This window comes from Herpailurus yagouaroundi, unplaced genomic scaffold, assembly GCF_014898765.1.
Source record: "Herpailurus yagouaroundi ecotype Mexico unplaced genomic scaffold, PumYag 161, whole genome shotgun sequence".
Lineage (NCBI taxonomy): Eukaryota > Metazoa > Chordata > Mammalia > Carnivora > Felidae > Herpailurus > Herpailurus yagouaroundi.
The window spans coordinates 16,344,455-16,365,490 of record NW_024412402.1 but is presented as its reverse complement, the minus strand read 5'-3'; the positions used below and the strand labels follow the sequence as shown (position 1 = coordinate 16,365,490).

General features: G+C 46.5%; 1 protein-coding gene across 6 annotated transcripts; it reads left to right on the top strand.

Moving 5' to 3' along the window:
* Positions 1-258: 258 nt before the first annotated feature.
* HEPACAM (hepatic and glial cell adhesion molecule) lies at positions 259-16,900 on the top strand. 6 transcript variants are annotated; one of them, XM_040483419.1, is made up of 8 exons: positions 259-446; positions 1,019-1,124; positions 11,510-11,851; positions 12,565-12,846; positions 13,129-13,228; positions 13,773-14,014; positions 14,147-14,217; positions 14,736-16,900. In XM_040483419.1, the coding sequence occupies exons 2-8, from the start codon at positions 1,040-1,042 to the stop codon at positions 15,036-15,038; spliced, it is 1,425 nt and encodes a 474-aa protein (XP_040339353.1). In that variant the 5' UTR covers positions 259-446; positions 1,019-1,039; the 3' UTR covers positions 15,039-16,900. The 6 variants fall into 6 exon arrangements, with proteins under 6 accessions (XP_040339353.1, XP_040339352.1, XP_040339355.1 ...); XM_040483418.1 differs by lacking the exon at positions 259-446 and having other exon boundaries at positions 612-1,124; XM_040483421.1 differs by lacking the exon at positions 259-446 and having other exon boundaries at positions 613-1,124; positions 13,773-14,002; positions 14,150-14,217.
* The last annotated feature ends 4,136 nt before the right edge of the window (positions 16,901-21,036 follow it).

The following is a 21,036-nucleotide window of genomic DNA, read 5'->3' as shown; positions in this document are numbered from 1 at the left end:
GTACTAAACTGTACAATTTCCACTGTACTAAACTGGCATCAGTCCTCCCAACAATTCCTATAAGGAAGCTACTGTTTCCCCAATTTTTAGATGTGAAATTGGAGGCTTAACCAGACTGTGAGCCCTTCCCAAGATCTCATTTAGTAAGCATACATTCCAGTGACAGTGCCCGTGAGAAGGTGTGGACACAGTCATGAGGGGTGAGGTGGAGCTAAGGGTGTTTTTCCTCATCACAGCCTCGAGACAAGAGGAGATATCGAGGCTGTGAAGCTGGTAACAGAACCCCAGGATGCTGGCTGTTAGAGTATTACCTTCATCTGTGCTCTGACATGTTCTAGAAAAGTGGCTGGAGGCAGGGAAATGAACAGATTGGCTTCTGGAAAGAGGTCCCCAGCATCTATGTGATTCTGTGATAGGAGAGAGAATCCCAAGCAGGACCAGGACAGGTATGAAAATAATAGAATTCAAGCCATTTTCCAATCTTCTTCCTTTGGGGTGGAACAGGGGTTTTCCATTCTTCAGCAGTTCTCTGGGATCTCTCTTTCTCCCAGCTTTTTAAAAGCTCCTCTCCCTCCCTTTTCAGAGCTTATTGGAGGTCTGTCCCTGGCACGCACCCTCCTTCGCAGGAACAAGGAGCGTGAGGTGGAGACAGGATAGGTTGGGACACAAGATCCAGTTCAGAGTGTGTCCCAGCCCAGTCCCCTCACGGAGCCCAGATCCTCATCTCCCCCTGGTAGTGGGGCCCAGCGCAAGCAGGCAAAGAACTGATGGGACCCATCAGATTAGAACCCACATTGGAGATTATATCCTAAGCAGATACCCCATTCTGAACTGGGGATGTAGCGCTTTGAAACTAGAAAATGCCAGGTCTGAAAGAGAGGAAAGAACAAGTCCAGCAATACACAGGGCTCTGTGTATTCAGAGGGAAGTTGGCAGGGTTGTGTTCGGGCAGAGAAACTCCGAGTGGTACAAAGGGACGTGCCCAGAGTGGAGAAATCATGCTAATTGTCTGCACCAGAGCTGGAGAACGCCACCCAAAATGAAGAGAGAAAGGGGAGCCCTGTCCAGAGCCTTCAGTGCCCTGAGCCTCACCCCTTTTGTCTACCTTCTTCTGATCCAGACAGGTAGGAGACCAGAAGGGTAAGAAAGGGTCTGGAGAGGGGACCCGGTACTTTCAAAAGAGAGGGAGGGGGAGTTAAAGGGCAGAATGACTTTAGGTTGGGAGGAGGGGAGAGAGCTCAGCTGCCGCCCTGTGGGAAGCATCTCAGTGAATTCAGGCATTAGTGTTGAATGTATTTCTTCATTCTGTGTGCCTCCCGCCCAGCCCCTGCGCCCCTCCCCCAAAAGGCTGCATGACTTTGGAGCTCCCACGGCATTCAGTACATTAGATAGAGGGCAGTGAGCCATTTCTTATGGGATGTCTTGTTGGCGTGGGCCAGTCAGGCATTCTTTCCAAGGGATCATGATGGGCTTGGAGGGGTGGGGGAGATCTGGGGTTTGTGCCTCCCCAACCCCCACCCTGGCTTCTCTGAGCACAAAACAGCAAGGGAGATGAAATAAGCTTTGGAGATAATGAGCCTTTTGGTTTTTGGAAATAACACCAATCCATCCATAACTCACCCCATGCCCTAGACACCTACCTTCTGTACTGCCCCCTACCAACTCCTTAGAGAATTGATCTTACTTTAAATAGATGTGTTTCTGTGTGTGTGTGTGTGTGTGTGTGCAGGCATGTGCGCATATGCATACACACATGCACTATTCCAGAGAGCCTAGAAATTCACAGTTTGGTGAAGCAAACAGATGCAGAGATCATTTTAGTAAAATGCAGAAACTACTATGAGTCAGATACACAAAGGATGTCCAGGATCAGAGAGAGGTCACCTACTCCATCCAGAAAGCTGGTGCTAGAGGTGCAGGGTGGGGTGGGGGAACATCAGGGGAGGTTTCCTGGGAGTGTCTGGACTAAATTTTAAAGGATGAGAAAAAGAGGTAGGTGTGAGAGTGTGCATTATAGTTGGAGAAGTGGGTAAAGGTCAACATTTTGGAATAGCATTCTGTGTTTAGTAGGAGCCCAGCCATTCACCACTGCTAAAGAGGAAAATGTGAATCAGGCAAGAGCCTTGGAAACCATACTAAGGTCCCTGGAATATAATCTGTAAACAGTGGAGGAGGGGAAGGGGTATTAGGCGGTTGGTAATCGGGACTGGCAGGACCAGATTTGTATTTCAGATAGCTCACTCTACAGGGAGACATTGGAGAAGAAACCAGAGGCAAACATGAGAGGAAAGGAAGCCTGTATCCATTTGCTAGGGCCGCTGTCATAGAGAACCACAAACTGGGTAGATTAAACAACAGAAATGTATAGTATCACAGTTCTGCAGGCTGAAAGTCTGAGATAAGGTCACAGGCTCTTCGGGGCTCTAGGGAAAGATCTGTCCCAGGCCTCTCTGCTCGCTTCAGGTAGTTCCTTGGCTGGTGCCAACATAACCTGTTTCCACAGGACATTCCCCCTGTGCTTGTGTCTGTGTCCAAACTTCCACTTTTTATCAGGACATGAGTCATGTTGGATTAGGGGCCCAGCCTACCCCAGGATGACCGCAGTTTAGCAATAATCCCATTGCCAAAGAAGGTCACACTCAATATACTGAGGTTAGGACTTCAATATATGGATTCAGGAGTGGACACAATTTAACCCATGACAAGGCTATTGCAATAGTTCAAGAGAGAAATCACATGAGCTGGAATTAGAATAAAAAGAGGGAGAAGCAGGCACATGGAGATAATATTTTGGAGGGAAAGTCAGGACCTAGTGATTGACAGGAAGTAGGAGGATCCAGAAAGGGAGGTAGGATTTCTGTGTGAAACTTGAACCGATCACTGGGATGGGGTCTGAGGTGTGATAATGAGTCCTGACCAGGTTGAGGTTGAAATGCCTAAGAGACATTTGTGGGGAAATGTTGAAAATCCTGAAGTAGGGGTGGGGACAGGGGAGAGAGGTGAAGAGAGACAGGTGAAGCTCTCAGCCTACAGGTGAGATCCAAAACAGTGAGAATGGGTAATATCGCCTAGGGGGAGAAAATGGGCTAAACGTGGAACACTGAGTAACCCCAGATTTGTAGGAGGTAGAAGGGGAAAAGGCCGGCTGAGGAGACCAAGAAGGAACACGCAAGAGGGACAGAGGGGAAACTAAAAGACTGTGGTGTCCAGAAAGGGAGTTGGAGTTTTTCTGATAGCATCAAAAGTGTCAAAGAGGTCCAGTATATCAAGGGCCAATTATATATGCAACTATTATTATCATTATCATCATCATCATCATTATTATTATATTACAATTCAAAGAGTTTGTTGGATACAGAAATTCAGAGGCTAACTCTTAGCCTTAGTGAGAGCGGTCTAGTGGCAATTACAAGGTCAAAGGTAGGCAGTCAGTGGATTGGGAACATGAAGTGCTCAATGTAATATACCAATCGGAGTTCTCCCTAAATGCTTTCAGCAATGGTAAGGAAACCGTTCATCGAATGGTAAGGAAAAAAATTATAGAAAGATCTTGTCAGTCAGCATGACCAAGCAAAAACAAAAAGTGACAAAGTCTCTTCTGTGTGGGAACATGTTACTCAGTATATGCGGCAAAAAACATTCTAAATATAAATTATGCTAATAGGATGCGATTTATGACCTATGGTGGGTAAAGAGGTAAAGAAGTACAGGGTCAGGCCACTGTACTGCTGTGGACTCAAGAACAATAAAGAGCTGGGATTCCATAAGGAATTTCTGCCATCCTCACTATATTAGTTAGGAAGATACTAGCGTCTGTAATGAATCCCAAAATTTATGTTCCTGGCACTAGCCATGTAATAGTACAGTGTGGTTCTAGACTAGGCCTGGGATGAGGAAGTGCTCTGATTCCTGAAGCTTTTTCAGGGACCAAGCTGATAAAGCTCTCTGTCAACTTCCAGTAGTCACCTCGAGGTTTTTCTCCATTTCTTTCAGGCAGAGAATTTTTTTTTTTAAGGAAAAACATTTTTCTAAACTAGCCTAGAACTGGTACCTATCACTTCCACTGGTTCTACTGGCTGGAACTTGGTCACATGGCCATACCTACCTGCAAAGAAGACTGGGAAATGTAGTTTTTTAAGATTGATGCTTAAAGGGGGCAAGTAATAGTCTTTTTTTTTTTTTTTAAACATTTTTTTTTTCAACGTTTATTTATTTTTGGGACAGAGAGAGACAGAGCATGAACAGGGGAGGGGCAGAGAGAGAGGGAGACACAGAATCGGAAACAGGCTCCAGGCTCCGAGCCATCAGCCCAGAGCCCGACGCGGGGCTCGAACTCACGGACCGCGAGATCGTGACCTGGCTGAAGTCGGACGCCTAACCGACTGCGCCACCCAGGCGCCCCGCAAGTAATAGTCTTTAATGCTTTGTCCCTAACATGGACAAATGAGGCTTTCCTAAACTGATCACAGCCCAAATCATGAAACGTACAAACAAGGTTTTTCTAGAGGCTGACATATAGACATAAATATGGCATGCCATAAATCTACATAATCTGATTTGCAAAATTTTCCTCTCCCAGATCCTAGAACTATTCCATCCTCCAGGGACCCAATGGGAAGAAGTCCCTTACCTGGGTTCCACCCTTTTAGCCTTAAGATCACCTTCACATTGTAGGTGCTGTCTTTTTCTTCTAACAGAGATATGCACAGAAATGCATTGAGTGTAAGGATATGTTGATAAACCTTTAAAAAGTGAATGAACCCATGTAATCAACCTCCAAGATCAAGAAATAGAATATTTCAGCATCTCAGAAGCACCTCCCCCAATACTTCAGTTACTATTGCCCTCCCCCAGGGATACAGTGATATCCTAACTTCTTATACTGATTAATTTTTCATGTCTTTGAACTTCATATAAACTGAATCATATGCCTGCATTCTTTTGTATCTGGCTTCTTTGGCTGAACTCCAAATTTGTTGTTGTTGTTGTTGTTGTTGTTTTTGAAGGGGGGTGGGGGGACCAGAGGGTCCAAAGTGGGCTCGAACTTATGAACTGTGACATCAAGACCTGAGGCAAAGACTGATGCTTAACCAACTAAGCCACCCAGGCACCCCACAATTTGTAAGATTCATTCATGTTGTTGTTGAAATTGTAATTTGTTTGGTCTCAGTGCTGTATGGTACTCCATTGTATGCATACACCACAATTTATTTATCTATTCGGGGCGCCTGGGTAGCTCAGTGGGTTAAGCATCCAACTCTTGATTTCAGCTCAGGTCATGATCTCATGGTTCATGAGATGGAGCCCCTCTGTGCTGACAGTGAGGAGCCTGCTTGGGATTCTCTCTCTCCCTCTCTCTCTCTCTGCCCCTCCCCTGCTTGCACACAAGCATGAGCATGCTCTCTCTAAATAAATAAGTAAACATTAAAAAATTATCTATTAAACTTTTATAGACACTTTGGTTGTTTCTAGTTTGGGGCTTTGTCAATATAGTTGCTAAGATATTCTAGTGCCTGTCTTTTGGTGAACAGATGTACACATTTCTTTGGGGATACACCAAGGAGTTGAATTGCTGAGTTATATGTGGTTAGCTTTGGTAAATATGGTCAAACAATTTTCAGAAGCAATTATGTCCATCTACATTCCCACCAGCAGTGTAACAGAGCTCCAGATACCCCACATCTTCACCAACAACTGTGTTTTCTCTTTTTCATGTTAGTCATCCTAATGAGTAGGCAGTGGTACTAAATTATAGTTTCAAATTGCATTCCCATGATTATTAATAAAGTTGTATCTTTTTCATACCATTATTTGCCATTTAGAGATCCTTTTTTGTGAAGTACCTGTTCTAAGTCTTTTGCCCATTTTCTACTAAGTTTTCTGGGTTTTTTTTCAACGTTTTTTATTTATTTTTGGGACAGAGAGAGACAGAGCATGAACGGGGGAGGGGCAGAGAGAGAGGGAGACACAGAATCGGAAACAGGCTCCAGGCTCTGAGCCATCAGCCCAGAGCCCGACGCGGGGCTCGAACTCACGGACCGCGAGATCGTGACCTGGCTGAAGTCGGACGCCTAACCGACTGCGCCACCCAGGCGCCCCAGTTTTCTGGGTTTTTAAAAAATTGTCGATTTGTAGGAGTTTAAGAAATATATTTTGGATATGAGTCCCCTAAAGGGTATATGCATTGCAAATATCTCTCGCTCTGCAGCTTGCCTCTTCACTCTCTTAATGGCATCTTTTGATGAACAGAAGCTCTTGATTTCACTGTGTCCAATGTATCATTTTTTTCTTTTATGGGTACCACTTTTGTGTCCTGTTTAAGAAATCTGTGTCTGCCCTCAAGTCACAGAGATATTCTCCTATGTTTTCTTTTCTTTTTTTAATGTTTATTTATTTTTGAGAGAGGGAGGAGAAAGAACATGAGCAGGGGAGGGGCCAAGTGAGAGAGACACACACAGAATGTGAAGCAGGCTCCAGACTCTGAGCTGTCAGCACAGAGCCTGACGCAGGGCTCAAACTCACAGACTGTGAGATCACGACCTGAGCCGAAGTCGGATGCTTAGCCCGCTGAGCCACCTAGACACCCCCTCCTATGTTTTCTTTTAAAAAACACATTGTTTTACCTTTCGCATTTAGATCTGCAATCCATCTAGGATTGATATTTGTGTAAGGTGTGAGGTAAGGGTCACAATTCATTTCTTTCCTACATGGTCCAATGCCACTTATTAGAAAGATAATCCTTTTCCCAGTGCACTGCAATGTCACCTTTGTCGTTAGCCAAGTGATCATATATGTTTATTTTGGGCCTCTCTATCCTATTCCATTGATCTATTTGTCTATTCTCGTGCCACTATTACAAAGTAAACCTCCTGCGATTTTTATTGGTATTGTGGTAAACCTGTAAGTCGGTTTGGGAGAACTGACAGCTTAACAATAGTCCTAGTTCTGATCTAAAATAGGATAAATCTCCGTGTGGCATCTTAATACCTAATAGCTAGGTATCCGTTACTGGACATCTATACTCTTTGAGTACAGATAAAAGGTATATAGACCCCTCTCTTCCTGGATCCCAAGGGACTTCTTCACAATTTCTGTTTCCTGGCTTTCCCCTATGTTCCTGAGTGGTTGACACTTAAAATGATTTCACACTCTTGTAGGGCCTTGGAGGGCTCAACAGATACCAGTGTAAGAACACAACACAGGAACCTCAACATGTATGCAATCAGTGATACACCTCTAAGGAGCAGAGGAGGGGGTTGTTTTCAGAGCATCGTTCGTTAGGAAGAATATGAAAAACTGAAAGCAGAAAGCAAAAAGTTTTCCATTGAGAAAATCATGCTGTGTGCTGTCTTTGGATTATTGTATTATTGTAGTTCTGGTCACTGCACCTCAAAAAAGAAATAATAGAATTGGAGAAGAAATAATAGAATTGGAGAAAGCCCAGAGAAGTGTGTCTATGATGGTCAAAGGGACTTCCTTGTGGTGACAGACACAAACAAGACAAAAAAACAAACACACACACACACACACACACAAAGTCTATAACTGGAGTCAATGGTGTTAGTGAGTATGAATTAGGTGTATAAAGACCAAATCCTAGAATACATGTTTGGCATTGTTTCATCGACACTTCTAAAAGGAAAATTCAAGGCAAATACTGGTAAGAGAAAAATTTTGTTTTTTTTAAACATTTTTTTAACGTTTTATTTATTTTTGAGACAGGGAGACACAGAGCATGAATAGGGGAGGGTCAGAGAGAGGGAGACACAGAATCTGAAACAGGCTCCAGGCTCTGAGCTGTCAGCACAGAGCCCGATGCAGGGCTCAAACTCACGGACCGCGAGATCATGGCCTGAGCCAAAGTTGGCCACTTAACCGACTGAGCCACCCAGGCGCCCCAAGAGAAAAATTTTGGCAAGCATAAAGGAGCACATAAAGATCAGCAGATGATGGTTGCCTTAAAGGGAGAGGCTATGAAGGGAACCCAAGGCTACTGGCAGGTACATTCTCATGCTTTAAAGCTTGACATTCCTTGGTGTCACAGCTGGTCAAAATCCCACTCGAGAGGGGCCACCCATCTGACCCAGCATGGCATCATTTAAGTTGACAGGTAAATCTTGCTGTGATATCAATTTCCTTTTGTTCAGCCTCCAGTGGGAACAGAGACTTTCTACATAATGATGCCTCAGAGACTCAAGCACCATGATTAAGTTAATCGCTTCTCAAGGTTGAATAGCCCTAGTCTCTTTTATTTCCACTGTGGATCCTAGTTGTTAGCCATTTCCTCATTTCTGCGTCCTGCTTTGGCACCCATCCCAGTTCACTGTGTCCCCTGTTAAGTTGTGGAACCCTGAACTTAATACTCCAATTTTGGCTAGAGTTTTGGGAAACAGTGTTTGCTCAGCAAAATACTCTCTTTGTCAGCTTCCGAGAAAGACTGCTCCATTCACTTCTGAACATGTGTACAAACACCCCTGCAATTCATGGGCATACCCATGTTCCTGCACATGAGGAAGGCGCCCACCTACAGGAGGGGGAAGCCTAGGGCAATCCATATGTTATAGGTTTTCCAATGTTTTTATGCAGAAGAGTCAAGTTTAAACTGGCAGAAAGAACTGACCTGAGCCGGGAAGACATCACAAAAGGACCACGAGGACCTTGTACGGAATAGGAGAGATATAAGACAAGGGAAGCTCAAGAGAGGGCCAGAGAAGAACGAAGGAAGAGAGAATCCCTTTCACTTCTCCTTGGGGCTTGGACTATCACTTCGCAGCTTCCTAGAAGGAGGAAATGAGAACCCTCAAGGTTTGGTGGTTGGGGTGGCTAAGCCCCAAGATGCCTCTGCATATACCACCCTCACATGCAAACCCTACTGCTGCAGACTATGTCCTGAATAGGTGTTCCCCAACTATTTGATCATCACCACCCTGGCCTTTAATGAAACTCAATGACTCTTTTCAGGGCCACCTCAAGTCACACATACCAAAGTCTATTTGCCTCTTCAGGGAAATCCGAAAGCTTGCTTTTCTAAATCAAGCCAAGCCTGGGACCTAGCAGTTGCTAGGTAGGAAATCTTAAGAAATTAACAGTTGGAAGAAATCCTAAGGATTCTGTGGTTAAATGGATTTCAATCTGACACAGACAGCCAGAGGGATTCCTAGTAGCACCCCAAGTTATTGGGGAGGACAAGAGTCTAGTCTCCACCACCTCTTCTTCCAAATTGATGAGCCAGAACTAGATTTCATTTGTTTTCATCTTCATACATGGTTCTATGGGAGCAAATATATCTTTTTTAAAATGTTTATTTATTTTGAGAGGACAGAGTGTGAGTGGGGGAGGGGCAGAGAGAGAGGGAGAGAGAGAATCTCAAGCAGGCACCATTCTGTCAGCACAGACAGAGCCTGATGCGGGGCTCAATCCCACAACCCATGAGATCATGACCTGAGCTGAAATCAAGAGTCAGATGCTTAACTGACTGAGCCACCTAGGCGCCCTGCCAAATATCTTTAATAAAAAATATTTGAGGGGCACCTGGGTGGCTTAGCCGGTTCAGCATCACACTAGATCTCAGCTTAGGTCTTGATCTCAGGGTTGTGAGTTCAAGCCCCGCCTTGGAGGGGGGCTTATTCAAGCTACATGGAGCCTACTTAAAAAATTTTTTGACAATATTTGATTTGGCCATTCTACTTCCCCCAAATCAAAAATCCTCTCAATAACAAGCATATGATATTCATACATATGGCAGCTTTAATCATTCTAGGACTTAAGGTTTCATGATTCAACCTTCATACTTAAGGTTTCCTGATTCTAACAGACCTGGCAGGTATGGGATCATAGAATGTCAGAGCTGAGAAGGTCCCTTGTGATCATCTGTCCCCAGAACCTCATTATGCAGAGGAGGAAACTGAGGCACAGAGAGGTGAAAGAACAACAATTGGCCTTTCCTTGACCCCTTCCAAAGATGATGAGCTTGCTACTTAACAAAGCATTTGTTCCAAAAATTGACTAAATACGTTTATTAAATTTGCTTCAATCTCCTCAATTCGTCTTTTAGTTTAATTCCCTTTTGGTTTGGTCTGGGTCCTCTAAGCACAAGGAGAAGAATAAGGAAAGGAAAGGTACAATTTGCTTCCCCAAATCTAAACAGCAGTAGTAGCAGAGTGGGAAACTGGAGAGAAAGAAAGAGGGAACTTCAGGGGTGTGTTACCATCAAAGAGAGCAGCTGGGGGTGCAGAGAGACTGAGAACCTGACATGTATGTGTCTGTTTAGCTAAACTCAGCCCCGCTCCCAGCTGACATCCCTCCCAAAAGAAGACCCTCCTTTGGGTGGTTGTGTTGCTCTGCAAGGCCATGTAACACCAATGAATGGCATCTGTTCAGGTTCCAAAGCTTCTAAGAGATCTCTGAAATATGAGATATGTCTCTAGATGGGGCAACCATTGGACAAGATAGTAAAATCCCAGAATTTCAGGGCTGGAACAAATGAATGAGATATCAAGATTACCACTTATTTTACCTCTCTGAGTCCCGAACAGATAAGTGACTTTTCCCAGGTCCTAAGTCAACAGTAAGGGCCCAAGTCTCTGATGCTCACTCTTGTGTTCTCTCCACTACACAATAATGACTGATGTATGTGTTGTGCTCTTCCATTGTAAGCTTGATAAGGCAGTTGTTCTTGTTATTGTTTGCATCCTGAGTTTCTAAACAAGAAGAATGAGGCCTAGAATGATGGCTTGCCCAGGTCCACACAGCCTGTCAGTGGTGGAGCCCAATCTCATAAGGCCTTTTGATTCCAAACTCTTTGTTCTACCCATCCCAAATCCCTCTTCTATAGAAGAGGGATTGCAAGTCGGGCTGGAGTCTGGGTGTATTTCAAAACCTCAGTTGCAGGACTATTCGCCCCCAGGCAGGTCAAGTGAAGTGTTACATGCAGCAGGGGCAAGGAGAGGGGGAGACTCTTGGTACGAATGAAGAATGGTCTAGTTGTCTTCTGGCCCCTAAACTTCCCCTTTATTGGCACTGTCTTGTGATATACTCCTTTCTTTATGAGTCTGTGTTCCCATGCTTCTCCATTCTCTACTTTCCCAATCCCCAATCAAGAAGGAAATCTGACAAATTCACCCTGAGATCTGTGTTTGTCTGTTTTGCTCACTGATCTATCGCGGGGACACGGAATAGTACTCAGTAAACGTTTCTGTGAATGGAGCACATAGCGCGTGCGTTGGCCACAGGTCCTCCTCGAGAGGAGGCAATGGAGAAAACTGCCAGAGGTAGAGAGCCAGGGAGAAGAAGGACTTAGGGCAAGGGATGGGTGTGAGGGGTGATGGAGAATCAGAGGGGCCAGAGCTGTAGTCGAGAGGCATGGCACCAAAGGTAAGAAGGAAGGGCTGCCAGGGAGTGAAGGGCCCAGAGGGTGAGGCACGAAGGCATCAGAGGACCTAAGGGAGGGAGCAGGAGTAGGGAGCCACGGGCCTGACACTGCCATCTCCCCGTGGGCGTCTGTTCACAGAGCCCCTGGAGGGGGTGAACATCACCAGCCCGGTGCGCCTGATCCATGGCACGGTGGGGAAGTCAGCCCTGCTTTCCGTGCAGTACAGCAGCACCAGCAGTGACAAGCCCGTCGTGAAGTGGCAGCTGAAGCGGGACAAGCCGGTGACCGTGGTACAGTCCATCGGCACAGAGGTCATTGGCACCTTACGGCCTGACTACCGAGACCGCATCCGCCTCTTTGAAAACGGCTCCCTGCTTCTCAGTGACCTGCAGCTGGCCGATGAGGGCACCTATGAGGTTGAGATCTCCATCACGGATGACACGTTCACCGGGGAGAAGACGATCAACCTCACTGTAGATGGTAAAGTGCTCTGACAGGGAAGGAGGCGGGGCTGGTGCCTGGGACTGGGGCAGGGTCTGCCCTGTACACTGGCCAGACCCTGGGAATTGCAACACAGAAGCCACCGGGGAGCTGAGAGGGAGACCACTGGACATCAGAAGTTGGCACGTAGGCCACAGTGAACGTGTATAGTGTGTTTACTACGTACCAGAAACTATTCTGTGTTCTGAAATATACTGACTCATTTAATGCTTATAATAAGGTAGGGATAGTTAATATCATTATTCCCATTTTGTAGATGAGGAAATTGCATGAAGAGGTTGAGTAACTTGCCCAAAGTCACAGAGCTAGCACATGATAGAACCACTATTTGAACCCAGACATTTGGACCTAGGTTCCACTCAAGTGAAATATGTTTCAGGCTGGGCCAGTTTAGGACATCTTGAAAGGGCATTTGAGAAGAAGGAAGGGAAGGCCCATGAGGGCGGGACCATGGCTATCTTGTTCAGCATTGTACCCTCTGCACTTAGTAGGTGCTCAGCAAATACTTGGTAAAGAAATGAATGAATGAACGAACGGATGGGTGGATGATGGGGAAGATGGGACCGAAGATCCCTGAAGGGCCTCTGAGACCACAAATTGAGTTGTGATATATTAGAAGGCGGGAGATAAGAAGGGGAAGGGAAAAGCTGTCTGGCCCATGGCTCACAGCCTCTCTCACCCCCGGGACTCAGTGCCCATTTCCAGGCCACAGGTGTTAGTGGCTTCGACCACTGTGCTGGAGCTCAGCGAGGCCTTCACCCTGAACTGCTCGCACGAGAACGGCACCAAGCCCAGCTACACCTGGCTGAAGGATGGCAAACCTCTCCTCAATGACTCGAGAATGCTCCTGTCCCCTGACCACAAGGTGCTCACCATCACCCGCGTGCTCATGGAGGACGACGACCTGTACAGCTGTGTGGTGGAGAACCCCATCAGCCAGGGCCGTAGCCTGCCCATCAAGATCACCGTATACAGTGAGTCTCCCTGCCCGCCTGCCCCTAGGACTCAAAACCCCGAGAGGCAAGTGCTATGAGGGACTGAGGACATCCCAGACAGAGTGCCCCTGGATGGGGAGAGGCAGAGATGGGCCAACTTTCCATGGAGGACAGCAACAGTGGGCAGTGGGTTCAGTAAGTTCTGCCATGGGCCAGTCATGCTGCTTGGGGCTCCTTTTCCTTCCGCTGCAGGAGCTCTGCTCACCATACTTGCAGCCCCTCTGAAGTCTCCCTCGCCTCTCTGCCTCTCTCTCTCCCTAGGAAGAAGTTCCCTCTACATCATCTTGTCCACAGGAGGCATCTTCCTCCTTGTGACCTTGGTGACAGTCTGTGCCTGCTGGAAACCCTCCAAAAAGTCTGGGTAACTCTCCAAGCTCCACACCCTGACACCCTAATCCTTCAATCTGTCCCCACCCCGAGCTCTGTTCTTTTCTTAGTCTCGTAAATACTTATCCTCCCAGGACCCTGCGCCTCTTCCCGGGAGATCCATCTTACCATTCCATGTGTTGCGTATGGAACGAACGACATTATGTGCTCACCACCCCCGACAGCCCGGTGCTGTAATAACGGTCACACTTGCAGGGCACCTTTTGTGGGCCAGGCACCAAGGTTGTGGGCAGTGAACTGCCTTTTAAGTATGATCATCTGCAATTTACAGATATTAACACCCAGACTCAGATGTGTTAAGTGACTTGCCCTTAAAGCTAGCCACAGACGCAGGATGCAAGCCTAGATGTGACTCATTCCAAAGCCTATGGACTATTGATGCGCCCACTGTGCCCAGCCCATCTCCCTGTTACAAGGCCTCTCCTACTACCACCAGATTCCTCTAGGGACCCTGCCCCCAGGCCCCCTCCTGCTCATGCTCAACAGCTCTGTTCAGAAGCTGGTGGGTTGATTTGCAGGAAGAAGAGGAAGCTGGAGAAGCAAAACTCCCTGGAATATATGGATCAGAATGATGACCGTCTGAAACCAGAAGGTGAGCTCCCAGCCACCCACTCACCCATCCCATCGCCACTCAGATCAGTGGGCTGCTGGGAAAAGGCAGAACTGGGCCACAAGGAAGCCAGCTCTGCAGGGCCCCTTCCTCCACCAACTGCACGAAGACTGCAGAGCAGGGAGAGGTGCGGCCAAGGTAGGACCCCAGGTATTCTGGATCCTTTGGTGGAGGTTGTGTTGGGGCCTTGACTGGCCACTTGGGGAGCAAAGAGTACAGGTGCTGGCTGGTGGCAAGGGCTCTGTACCTGGGCCAGCCACCCCCATTCTTCACCCTGTGCAGCAGATACCCTCCCACGAAGTGGCGAGCAGGAGCGGAAGAACCCCATGGCACTGTATATCCTGAAGGACAAGGTGAGCGGCTTCCTGCTGGTGCCCCACAAACACACAGTGAGCCCTGCCACGTTCTGCTGCTGGGTAGCCATACCATGCTCATGTCTCTTTCCAGCGCTCAGACTAACCCTGAGAAATATTTGCCTCACCCGCACTTTAGGGATTAGAAAACTAAGGCCTACAGAGGTGAAATGACTTGCCTAGGATCAAACAAGTAAATACACATAAGTGGCAGATCTAGGCTTCAAACCTAGGTCTCTGGACACCAACTCTGGTGATTTCCCCCACTATACCACAACTAAGTCTGTCCCAGGCTGTCCAAGCCAAGCGGGAAGAAGACAAAGCACTCAAGTTAATGCATTTGAACATTTCCTGAGCACTTACTTACCAGGCACTATGCTAAGGGGTCTGTATTGCAAGAAAAACCAGACGTATGTCTGCCGCCTTCCACGAGGTGGGAGTGTGGAGGGAGCCGTGCCCGCCTCGGTATTCCCATCGCCCTCGAGGGGACGCTCACCCCGCGGCGCGTGTCCTTGCAGGACTCCCCGGAGCCCGAGGAGAACCCTGCCCCGGAGCCTCGGAGCGCCACCGAGCCCGGCCCGCCAGGCTACTCCGTGTCGCCGGCGGTACCTGGCCGCTCGCCAGGGCTGCCCATCCGCTCGGCCCGCCGCTACCCGCGCTCTCCGGCGCGCTCCCCAGCCACGGGCCGGACGCACACGTCGCCACCCCGGGCCCCGGGCTCGCCCGGCCGCTCGCGCAGCGCCTCGCGCACACTGCGGACTGCGGGCGTGCACCTGATCCGCGAGCAAGACGAGGCCAGCCCGGTGGAGATCAGCGCCTGAGCCGCCTCGGCACCCCCGGGGGGTGGGGGGGACGCCCGGCAAAGCGGCCGGGGCCCGGGGGAAGGCGGGGGAACGCTGCCGCCGCCGCTGCCGCGAGGGGCCAGGGGAGGTCCCCGCGGGGACGAGTCTCGCGTGTGGGCGAGTGTGAGCATGCGCGGGTGGGGGACGCGGTGGGGCAGGGAGGAGTGGCTCTAGTGGTGAAACTGGGTCGCGTCTGCTCCTGTTTCACCAGCTGTGTTCTTAGTGGGTATGGGTTGTGCCCTCTTAGGACCATATAGATTATTAAATTTCTGGCCCAATCCCCCAAGGGTCTTATGAAAACTAACATCAGTAACCTAACTCCCGTGACTATCCAGTGCCCTTCCTAGGGAGCTCTAAGCTTCCACCCAACCTTCCTTCCCTCCGAATGAACGCCTGGTTCCCTGGGACACTTTTTTGGCAAGCTCAGATTAGTGAGGCAACTTGCCCAAGAGGAACAACTGTCCTAAACTAAGGGAAATCAGATGGCGGTTACTGGGTGTGCAGAGAGGACTGTTCTGAGCATCCGGGGAATCACTGTGAAGGCAGTGCCTCTGAGCACCCTTCTCTGGACACCTGGTACCTGGGGACCTACCAGTTTGGTGAGGCAGGAGTCAAGTACATTGCTTTGGCCCCTGACCTGAACCCTAGCAAGGGCAAAGGATTCAAGCCCCTGCCCCGCCCTTGGCCTCCTCCCAAAGCCTCCCTCTGGGTATACCAAGAATTCTTTCCGCCTTTAGCCTCTATTCCTATAGAGAAAGGGGTTCTCCCTCCCCTGGCCCACAAAGCTACATCAAGTGAAGAACTTTTTAAAAACCCTCACACCTATGCCTTCTCCCTGGCTTCCTTACAAAACAAGCCTTTCAAACAATCATTGTCCCTGGGGAAGGTCCCTGGTCTTCCTTCAACTGTAAGAGAATAAGGTTCCAGTCTGCAGAGTAATGGTGGGGGAGGGGAGGAGGAGGAGGTTTACTGCTCCCCAGGATGGCAGGGAGACAAGACCCAACCCTTGGCCTCCAGCCTCCCACCTGCCCTGCTCCCAGATGCTCAGATCCCAGGAGACAGGACAAGGGCAGACTCCCTAAGCGCACAAACATAGAATACAGAGAGGCTGGGCCGCTGTGTCACCGGGCCATGCCCATGTCACTGACTCTTGAACAGTTTGCAAGACAGATAGTAATCTACTGTGCAAGGAGTGAGGGCAATTAAAACACTGAAAGAGAAGGAGGGCCTCTGTGTTCTAACCTCTCTTCCGTGATGCCTTTGGGGCCCTTGCATCCCTGGCCCCTCTCCAACCTCCTGAGCTCCAGCCCTGACTCTCCGCTATCTCACAGAGACCCCCCTGTTCCCCGCCCCGCCCCTCCACACTGGGGCAGGTTTTGTGCCAACCCCAAGGGCAACAACATTTCTAATCGGCCCCCTTCACCCTGACCTCCACAGCATGCCCCTCCCAGCTCCCTCCCTGCCCCCATAGCCAGGACTGCTCCCCTCACTCTCCCAGGTGCCTCATCCAGAATGAGGTCATGCCTGGAGGGGAGAGTTGCTCAGGCAGGTGGGAGACGGAGGACTTGGAGAAGGGGTGCAGGCTACTCAGCCTTGCGAAGCGGGGTTGGAGTGAGGGAGATGAGAGCATGCTGCACCCTCTGCCCTGGTGCTGAACCCCTGACGGGCTGGCTTCCCAGGCTCAAGCCAAATCTGCCTTAAATCCCGGGGGGGGCGGGGGTAAGTAAGGAAGTGGTTTTGGTTTGGTTTGCTTTGGTTTTGATCTTCATCTTTGTATTACCAGCATCTAGCAGAGTGCCTAGCACATCCTGGATGCTCAATAAACTTTTAATGAAATGGAATGGCAACTTTATTGCTCTTGAGTGAGAACAAAGCAGACAGCTTAAAAATACCAGTCCTCTTTCCCTTTTCCTTTTTCTTCTCATCTTCCATCATCATTCTTCAGCCTCTTTGCAAATCCCAAATTGTCCGCTTCACAGCCATCACTCACTCACCATGTATTCATTCATTCATTCATTCATTCCAGTGCTCTTTCATTTATTCAACAAACATTTGTTAACCTACCATGCACTAGGCCCTGTGCTAGACGCTGGGGAAACAGTGTAACTATGCCATGACCCCTCCCAGAAGATAGTCCCACGGAGTAAGCAGATCAGCACAATACAGTGTGAAAAATGCATGCCAGAGATAGATACAGTGTCATCTGACACCATGTAAAAGCATCATCCAACTTAGATTAGGGGTATCAGCAAAGGTATCTTAGAAGAGAACAGGTTTGAACTTAGATTAGTTGATCAGGTGAAAAACAGGATGAAAGGACACATTCCAGGGAGAAGGGACAGCATGTATAAAAATTTGGAAGTAGAAGGTAAGTCCAGACTACTTAGCACTTGTTAAGTGTGGATTACCTAGGGGAAAGGGTTTATTTTAGCACTATAATGGAAGACTAGACTTGGGCCAGTGGCCGGGTGAGAGGGCTGAGTCTGAGACTCCTGGATTAAGTTGGTATCATAGAAGGGAGTCCTAAACTTCTTTTTATTTTTTAATTTTTTTACATGTTTATTTATTTTTGAGAGAGCAGTGTGTGTGTGTGTGTGTGTGTGTGAGAGAGAGAGAGAGAGAGAGAGAGAGCAGGGGAGGGGCAGAGGGAGACAGAGACACAGAATCTGAAACAGGCTCCAGACTCTAAGGTGTCAGCACAGAGCCTGATGCAGGCCACGGACTCACAAGCCATGAGATCATGACCTGAGCCAAAGCCAGATGCTTCACCAACTGAACCACCCAGACGCCCCCACAAGCTTCTAAAATAAAAATGCAAATCCTTTTCGGAGAAAAGCATCTCCTAAAATTTTCAGAGTTTAAGAACAAAGATGAGTTGATCATGAAAGTCCATTAAACATAGAAGGAAACGAATCACCATGAGTGGGAGTCAGCAGTTATAAGAAGCAGTAGATTTAGAACCCTAAGACCTTCAGATATTGAAATTATCAGGTATAGAATTTAAATAATTAAAGGGGCACCTGGGTGGCTCAGTCAGTTAGGCGTCCTACTTCAGCTCAGGTCATGATCTCGCGGTTTGTGGGTTCGAGCCCCACATTGGGCTCTGTGCTGACAGCTCAAAGCCTGGAACCTGCTTCAGATTCTGTGTCTCCCTCTCTCTCTGCCCCTCCCCAGCTTGGACCCTGTCTCTCTGTCTGTCTCAAAAATAAATAAACACTAAAAAAAATATTAGAATTTAAATAATCATGAAATGCCTGAAGAAATGAAAGACAAAATTACAGAAATGAACAATCAATAAGAGACTGTCAAAAGCAACCAAAGTTGAACAGGAACAAAATGGAACTTTTATAAATAAAAATAAAATGTATTGAAATAAAAATGTAAATGAGAAAATTAAACAGCACATTACATACAGCTGAAGAGAGTCCGTTCGATTGGAAGATGTTTCTGAAGAAATGTAAGAGTAAGGCACAGACCAACAAGGGGATGAAAAATATGAAAAAGAGAATAAGGGATGTGACACACAGAATGAAAAGATCGAACATATATTTCATCAAGAGCTCAAAGTGGAGAATAGAGAGATGGAGGAGAAACTATTTTAAGAGTAATGACTGAAGTTTTTGTAGAACTCATGGTAAGTGGAAATATATAGGAAGGTTAACACAGACCATATGTAAAAAGGTTTCCACACCTACATAAAATATAGTAAAACCAGAGCACACCAAAGACAAAGAGAAGATATTAAAAGCATCCAGAGAGAGAAAGACGGATCTTGTATGTTTAGACAACAACCATAATAGAAAGCCTTGGAAAGTGGAGTAGGACCTTCAAAATCATGGACACGAGTACCAACCCAGAAGATCGTACCTTGCCAAGCGATCTTCCAAATATGAGGGTAAAATAAAGATATTACCAGATGAACAAAAACTAGTTTACCATCAACACTATAACAACTCCTCAAGGACATCTTTTGGGAAGAGGGAAAAGCAAGGTTTGAGAGACAAGAAACGATCATGAGTAGAAAGGTAGGCAAATCTAAATAGTGCCTTATAAAATGATAGTAATAGTATCTAACTTGTACTTTCCAAAACCTAACAAATAAAACACAGGGAAATAATAGCATGCAAATTGGGAGGGGGTTATCAGCATGAAACTATTGCAAGGTCCTGGAATTCTTTGGGGAAGGGAGGATGGTTAAGATATTAAACTTCAGATTTGATTAAATATTCAGGGGAATCTTATCAGAGTAACCACCGAAAGAATAAAATGAGAGAATTGGTATAATTTCCAAACCAGTAAAGGGAAAATAGAATAAAGAAACAAACACAAAGACAATCAAATTTTTAAGCCAAGAAAAAAGAAAAAAAATTGACACAGAAAAAGTGAGACAATAGAAAGCCAAAAATAAGGTGGTAGAAACAAGGCTAAATTATAAATAAATTGTAAATGGCCCAAATTCATCAGTTAAAATACAATCTGTTGGATTATATTTTTAATAATTCAGCTATCTGCCATTTAAATGAAATATACGCAAAACAAAGATTTGGAAAAGTTGAAAATAAAGTAATGGAAAAAGATATACCAGGCATATAGCAAGTAAAAGGAAGCTGGGGTAGCTATTAACATAAGACAAATGGACTTTGGAACAAAAAGCATAATTAGTAGGTTGACCTTACATCCTGTTTGCCTGTGACAGTCCTGGCTTACTCCCATTATCCTAGCAACAACTAGTATGCTCTTTGACTCCCAAAAGTATCCCAATTAAATAGATGGACTCCTTTAGTATTAGTCCTTAATAAGGTGCCTTGAATTTGAATGCAAATCATTTATTTCAGGAAATACCTGTAGAGTAGTAAGGAAGTAGATCAGGAAAGACATCAAAGTCAATACTGTGGGAAACTAGAGCTCAATACTATGGGGAATCCTGAACGAATAGTTTGAAATCACATTTTAGAGAAACAAACTTTAGGATAATCCCAACTGAGAGGCAAGGTAATGGGGGTATTGATCCCCCAAATCCTCATCCAACATTCATTTAGGATAGAAGGCCCTCTTTTCGGGCCTTACCTCTTAGTGCTTCCAACTTGCCCTGCATCTGTCCAAATATGGTCCCCAAATAGAGCTCCATGTATTCACAGAAAGCAGCCTTCAGTGTAGAGGTAAATTCTGAGGAATTATAAATGGAGCCTCAATAGTGTTTGCTACAGAGGGTAACTATATAATATTAAATGATGTACTTCACCAAAAAAAAATTTAATTGAATCATGTATATCTAATTAATTAACCTCAAAATATATGAAATATATACATATACACCACATTTTCTTTATCCACTCATCCATTGATGAGTGAATATGGCAACAGGTTGTTTCTGTATCTTGGCTATTGTGAGTAATACTGCAAAGAACATGGGGCTGCAGATATCTTTATGAGATCTTGGTTTCAATTCCTTTGGACATATACCCAGAAGTGGGATTGCTAGATCATAGGGTAGCTCTAGTTTTAATTTTTTAAAGAGCCTCCATGCTGTTTTCCACGGTGGCTGCACCAGTTTGCATTCCCGCCAGCAGTGTACTGGGGTTACCCTTTCTCCATACCTTCATCGTCCCTTGTCTTTTTGATGATGGCCATTCTAACTGATGTGAGGTGTTATGTTATTGTGGTTTTCATTTGCATTTCCCTGATAAACCACAGCTACGCATTCACCTGCTACAGGACATCTTGATTGCTTCCAAGTTTTGACAATTACGAATAAAGCTGCTGGAAACATCTGTGTGCAGATTTTTGCATGGACATAAGTTTTCAACTCCTTTGGGTAAGTACCAAAGAGTGCAATGGCCAGAATGCAAGAATAATTTAAACATACAAAATTCATAAATGTTATACACCATGTTAACAGATTAAAGGAGACAAACTATCTCACTAGATACCAAAAAAGATTTGTAGAATTTAAAACTTAATCATGATCAAAAGCTCT

Coding starts and splice junctions, on each gene's coding strand:
- HEPACAM (XM_040483419.1), top strand. CDS start 1,040: ATGAAGAGAGAAAGGGGAGCCCTGTCCAGAGCCTTCAGTGCCCTGAGC. Junction 13,229..13,772: donor AAACCCTCCAAAAAGTCTGG/GTAACTCTCCAA, acceptor GTTGATTTGCAG/GAAGAAGAGGAAGCTGGAGA. Junction 14,218..14,735: donor TGTATATCCTGAAGGACAAG/GTGAGCGGCTTC, acceptor GTGTCCTTGCAG/GACTCCCCGGAGCCCGAGGA.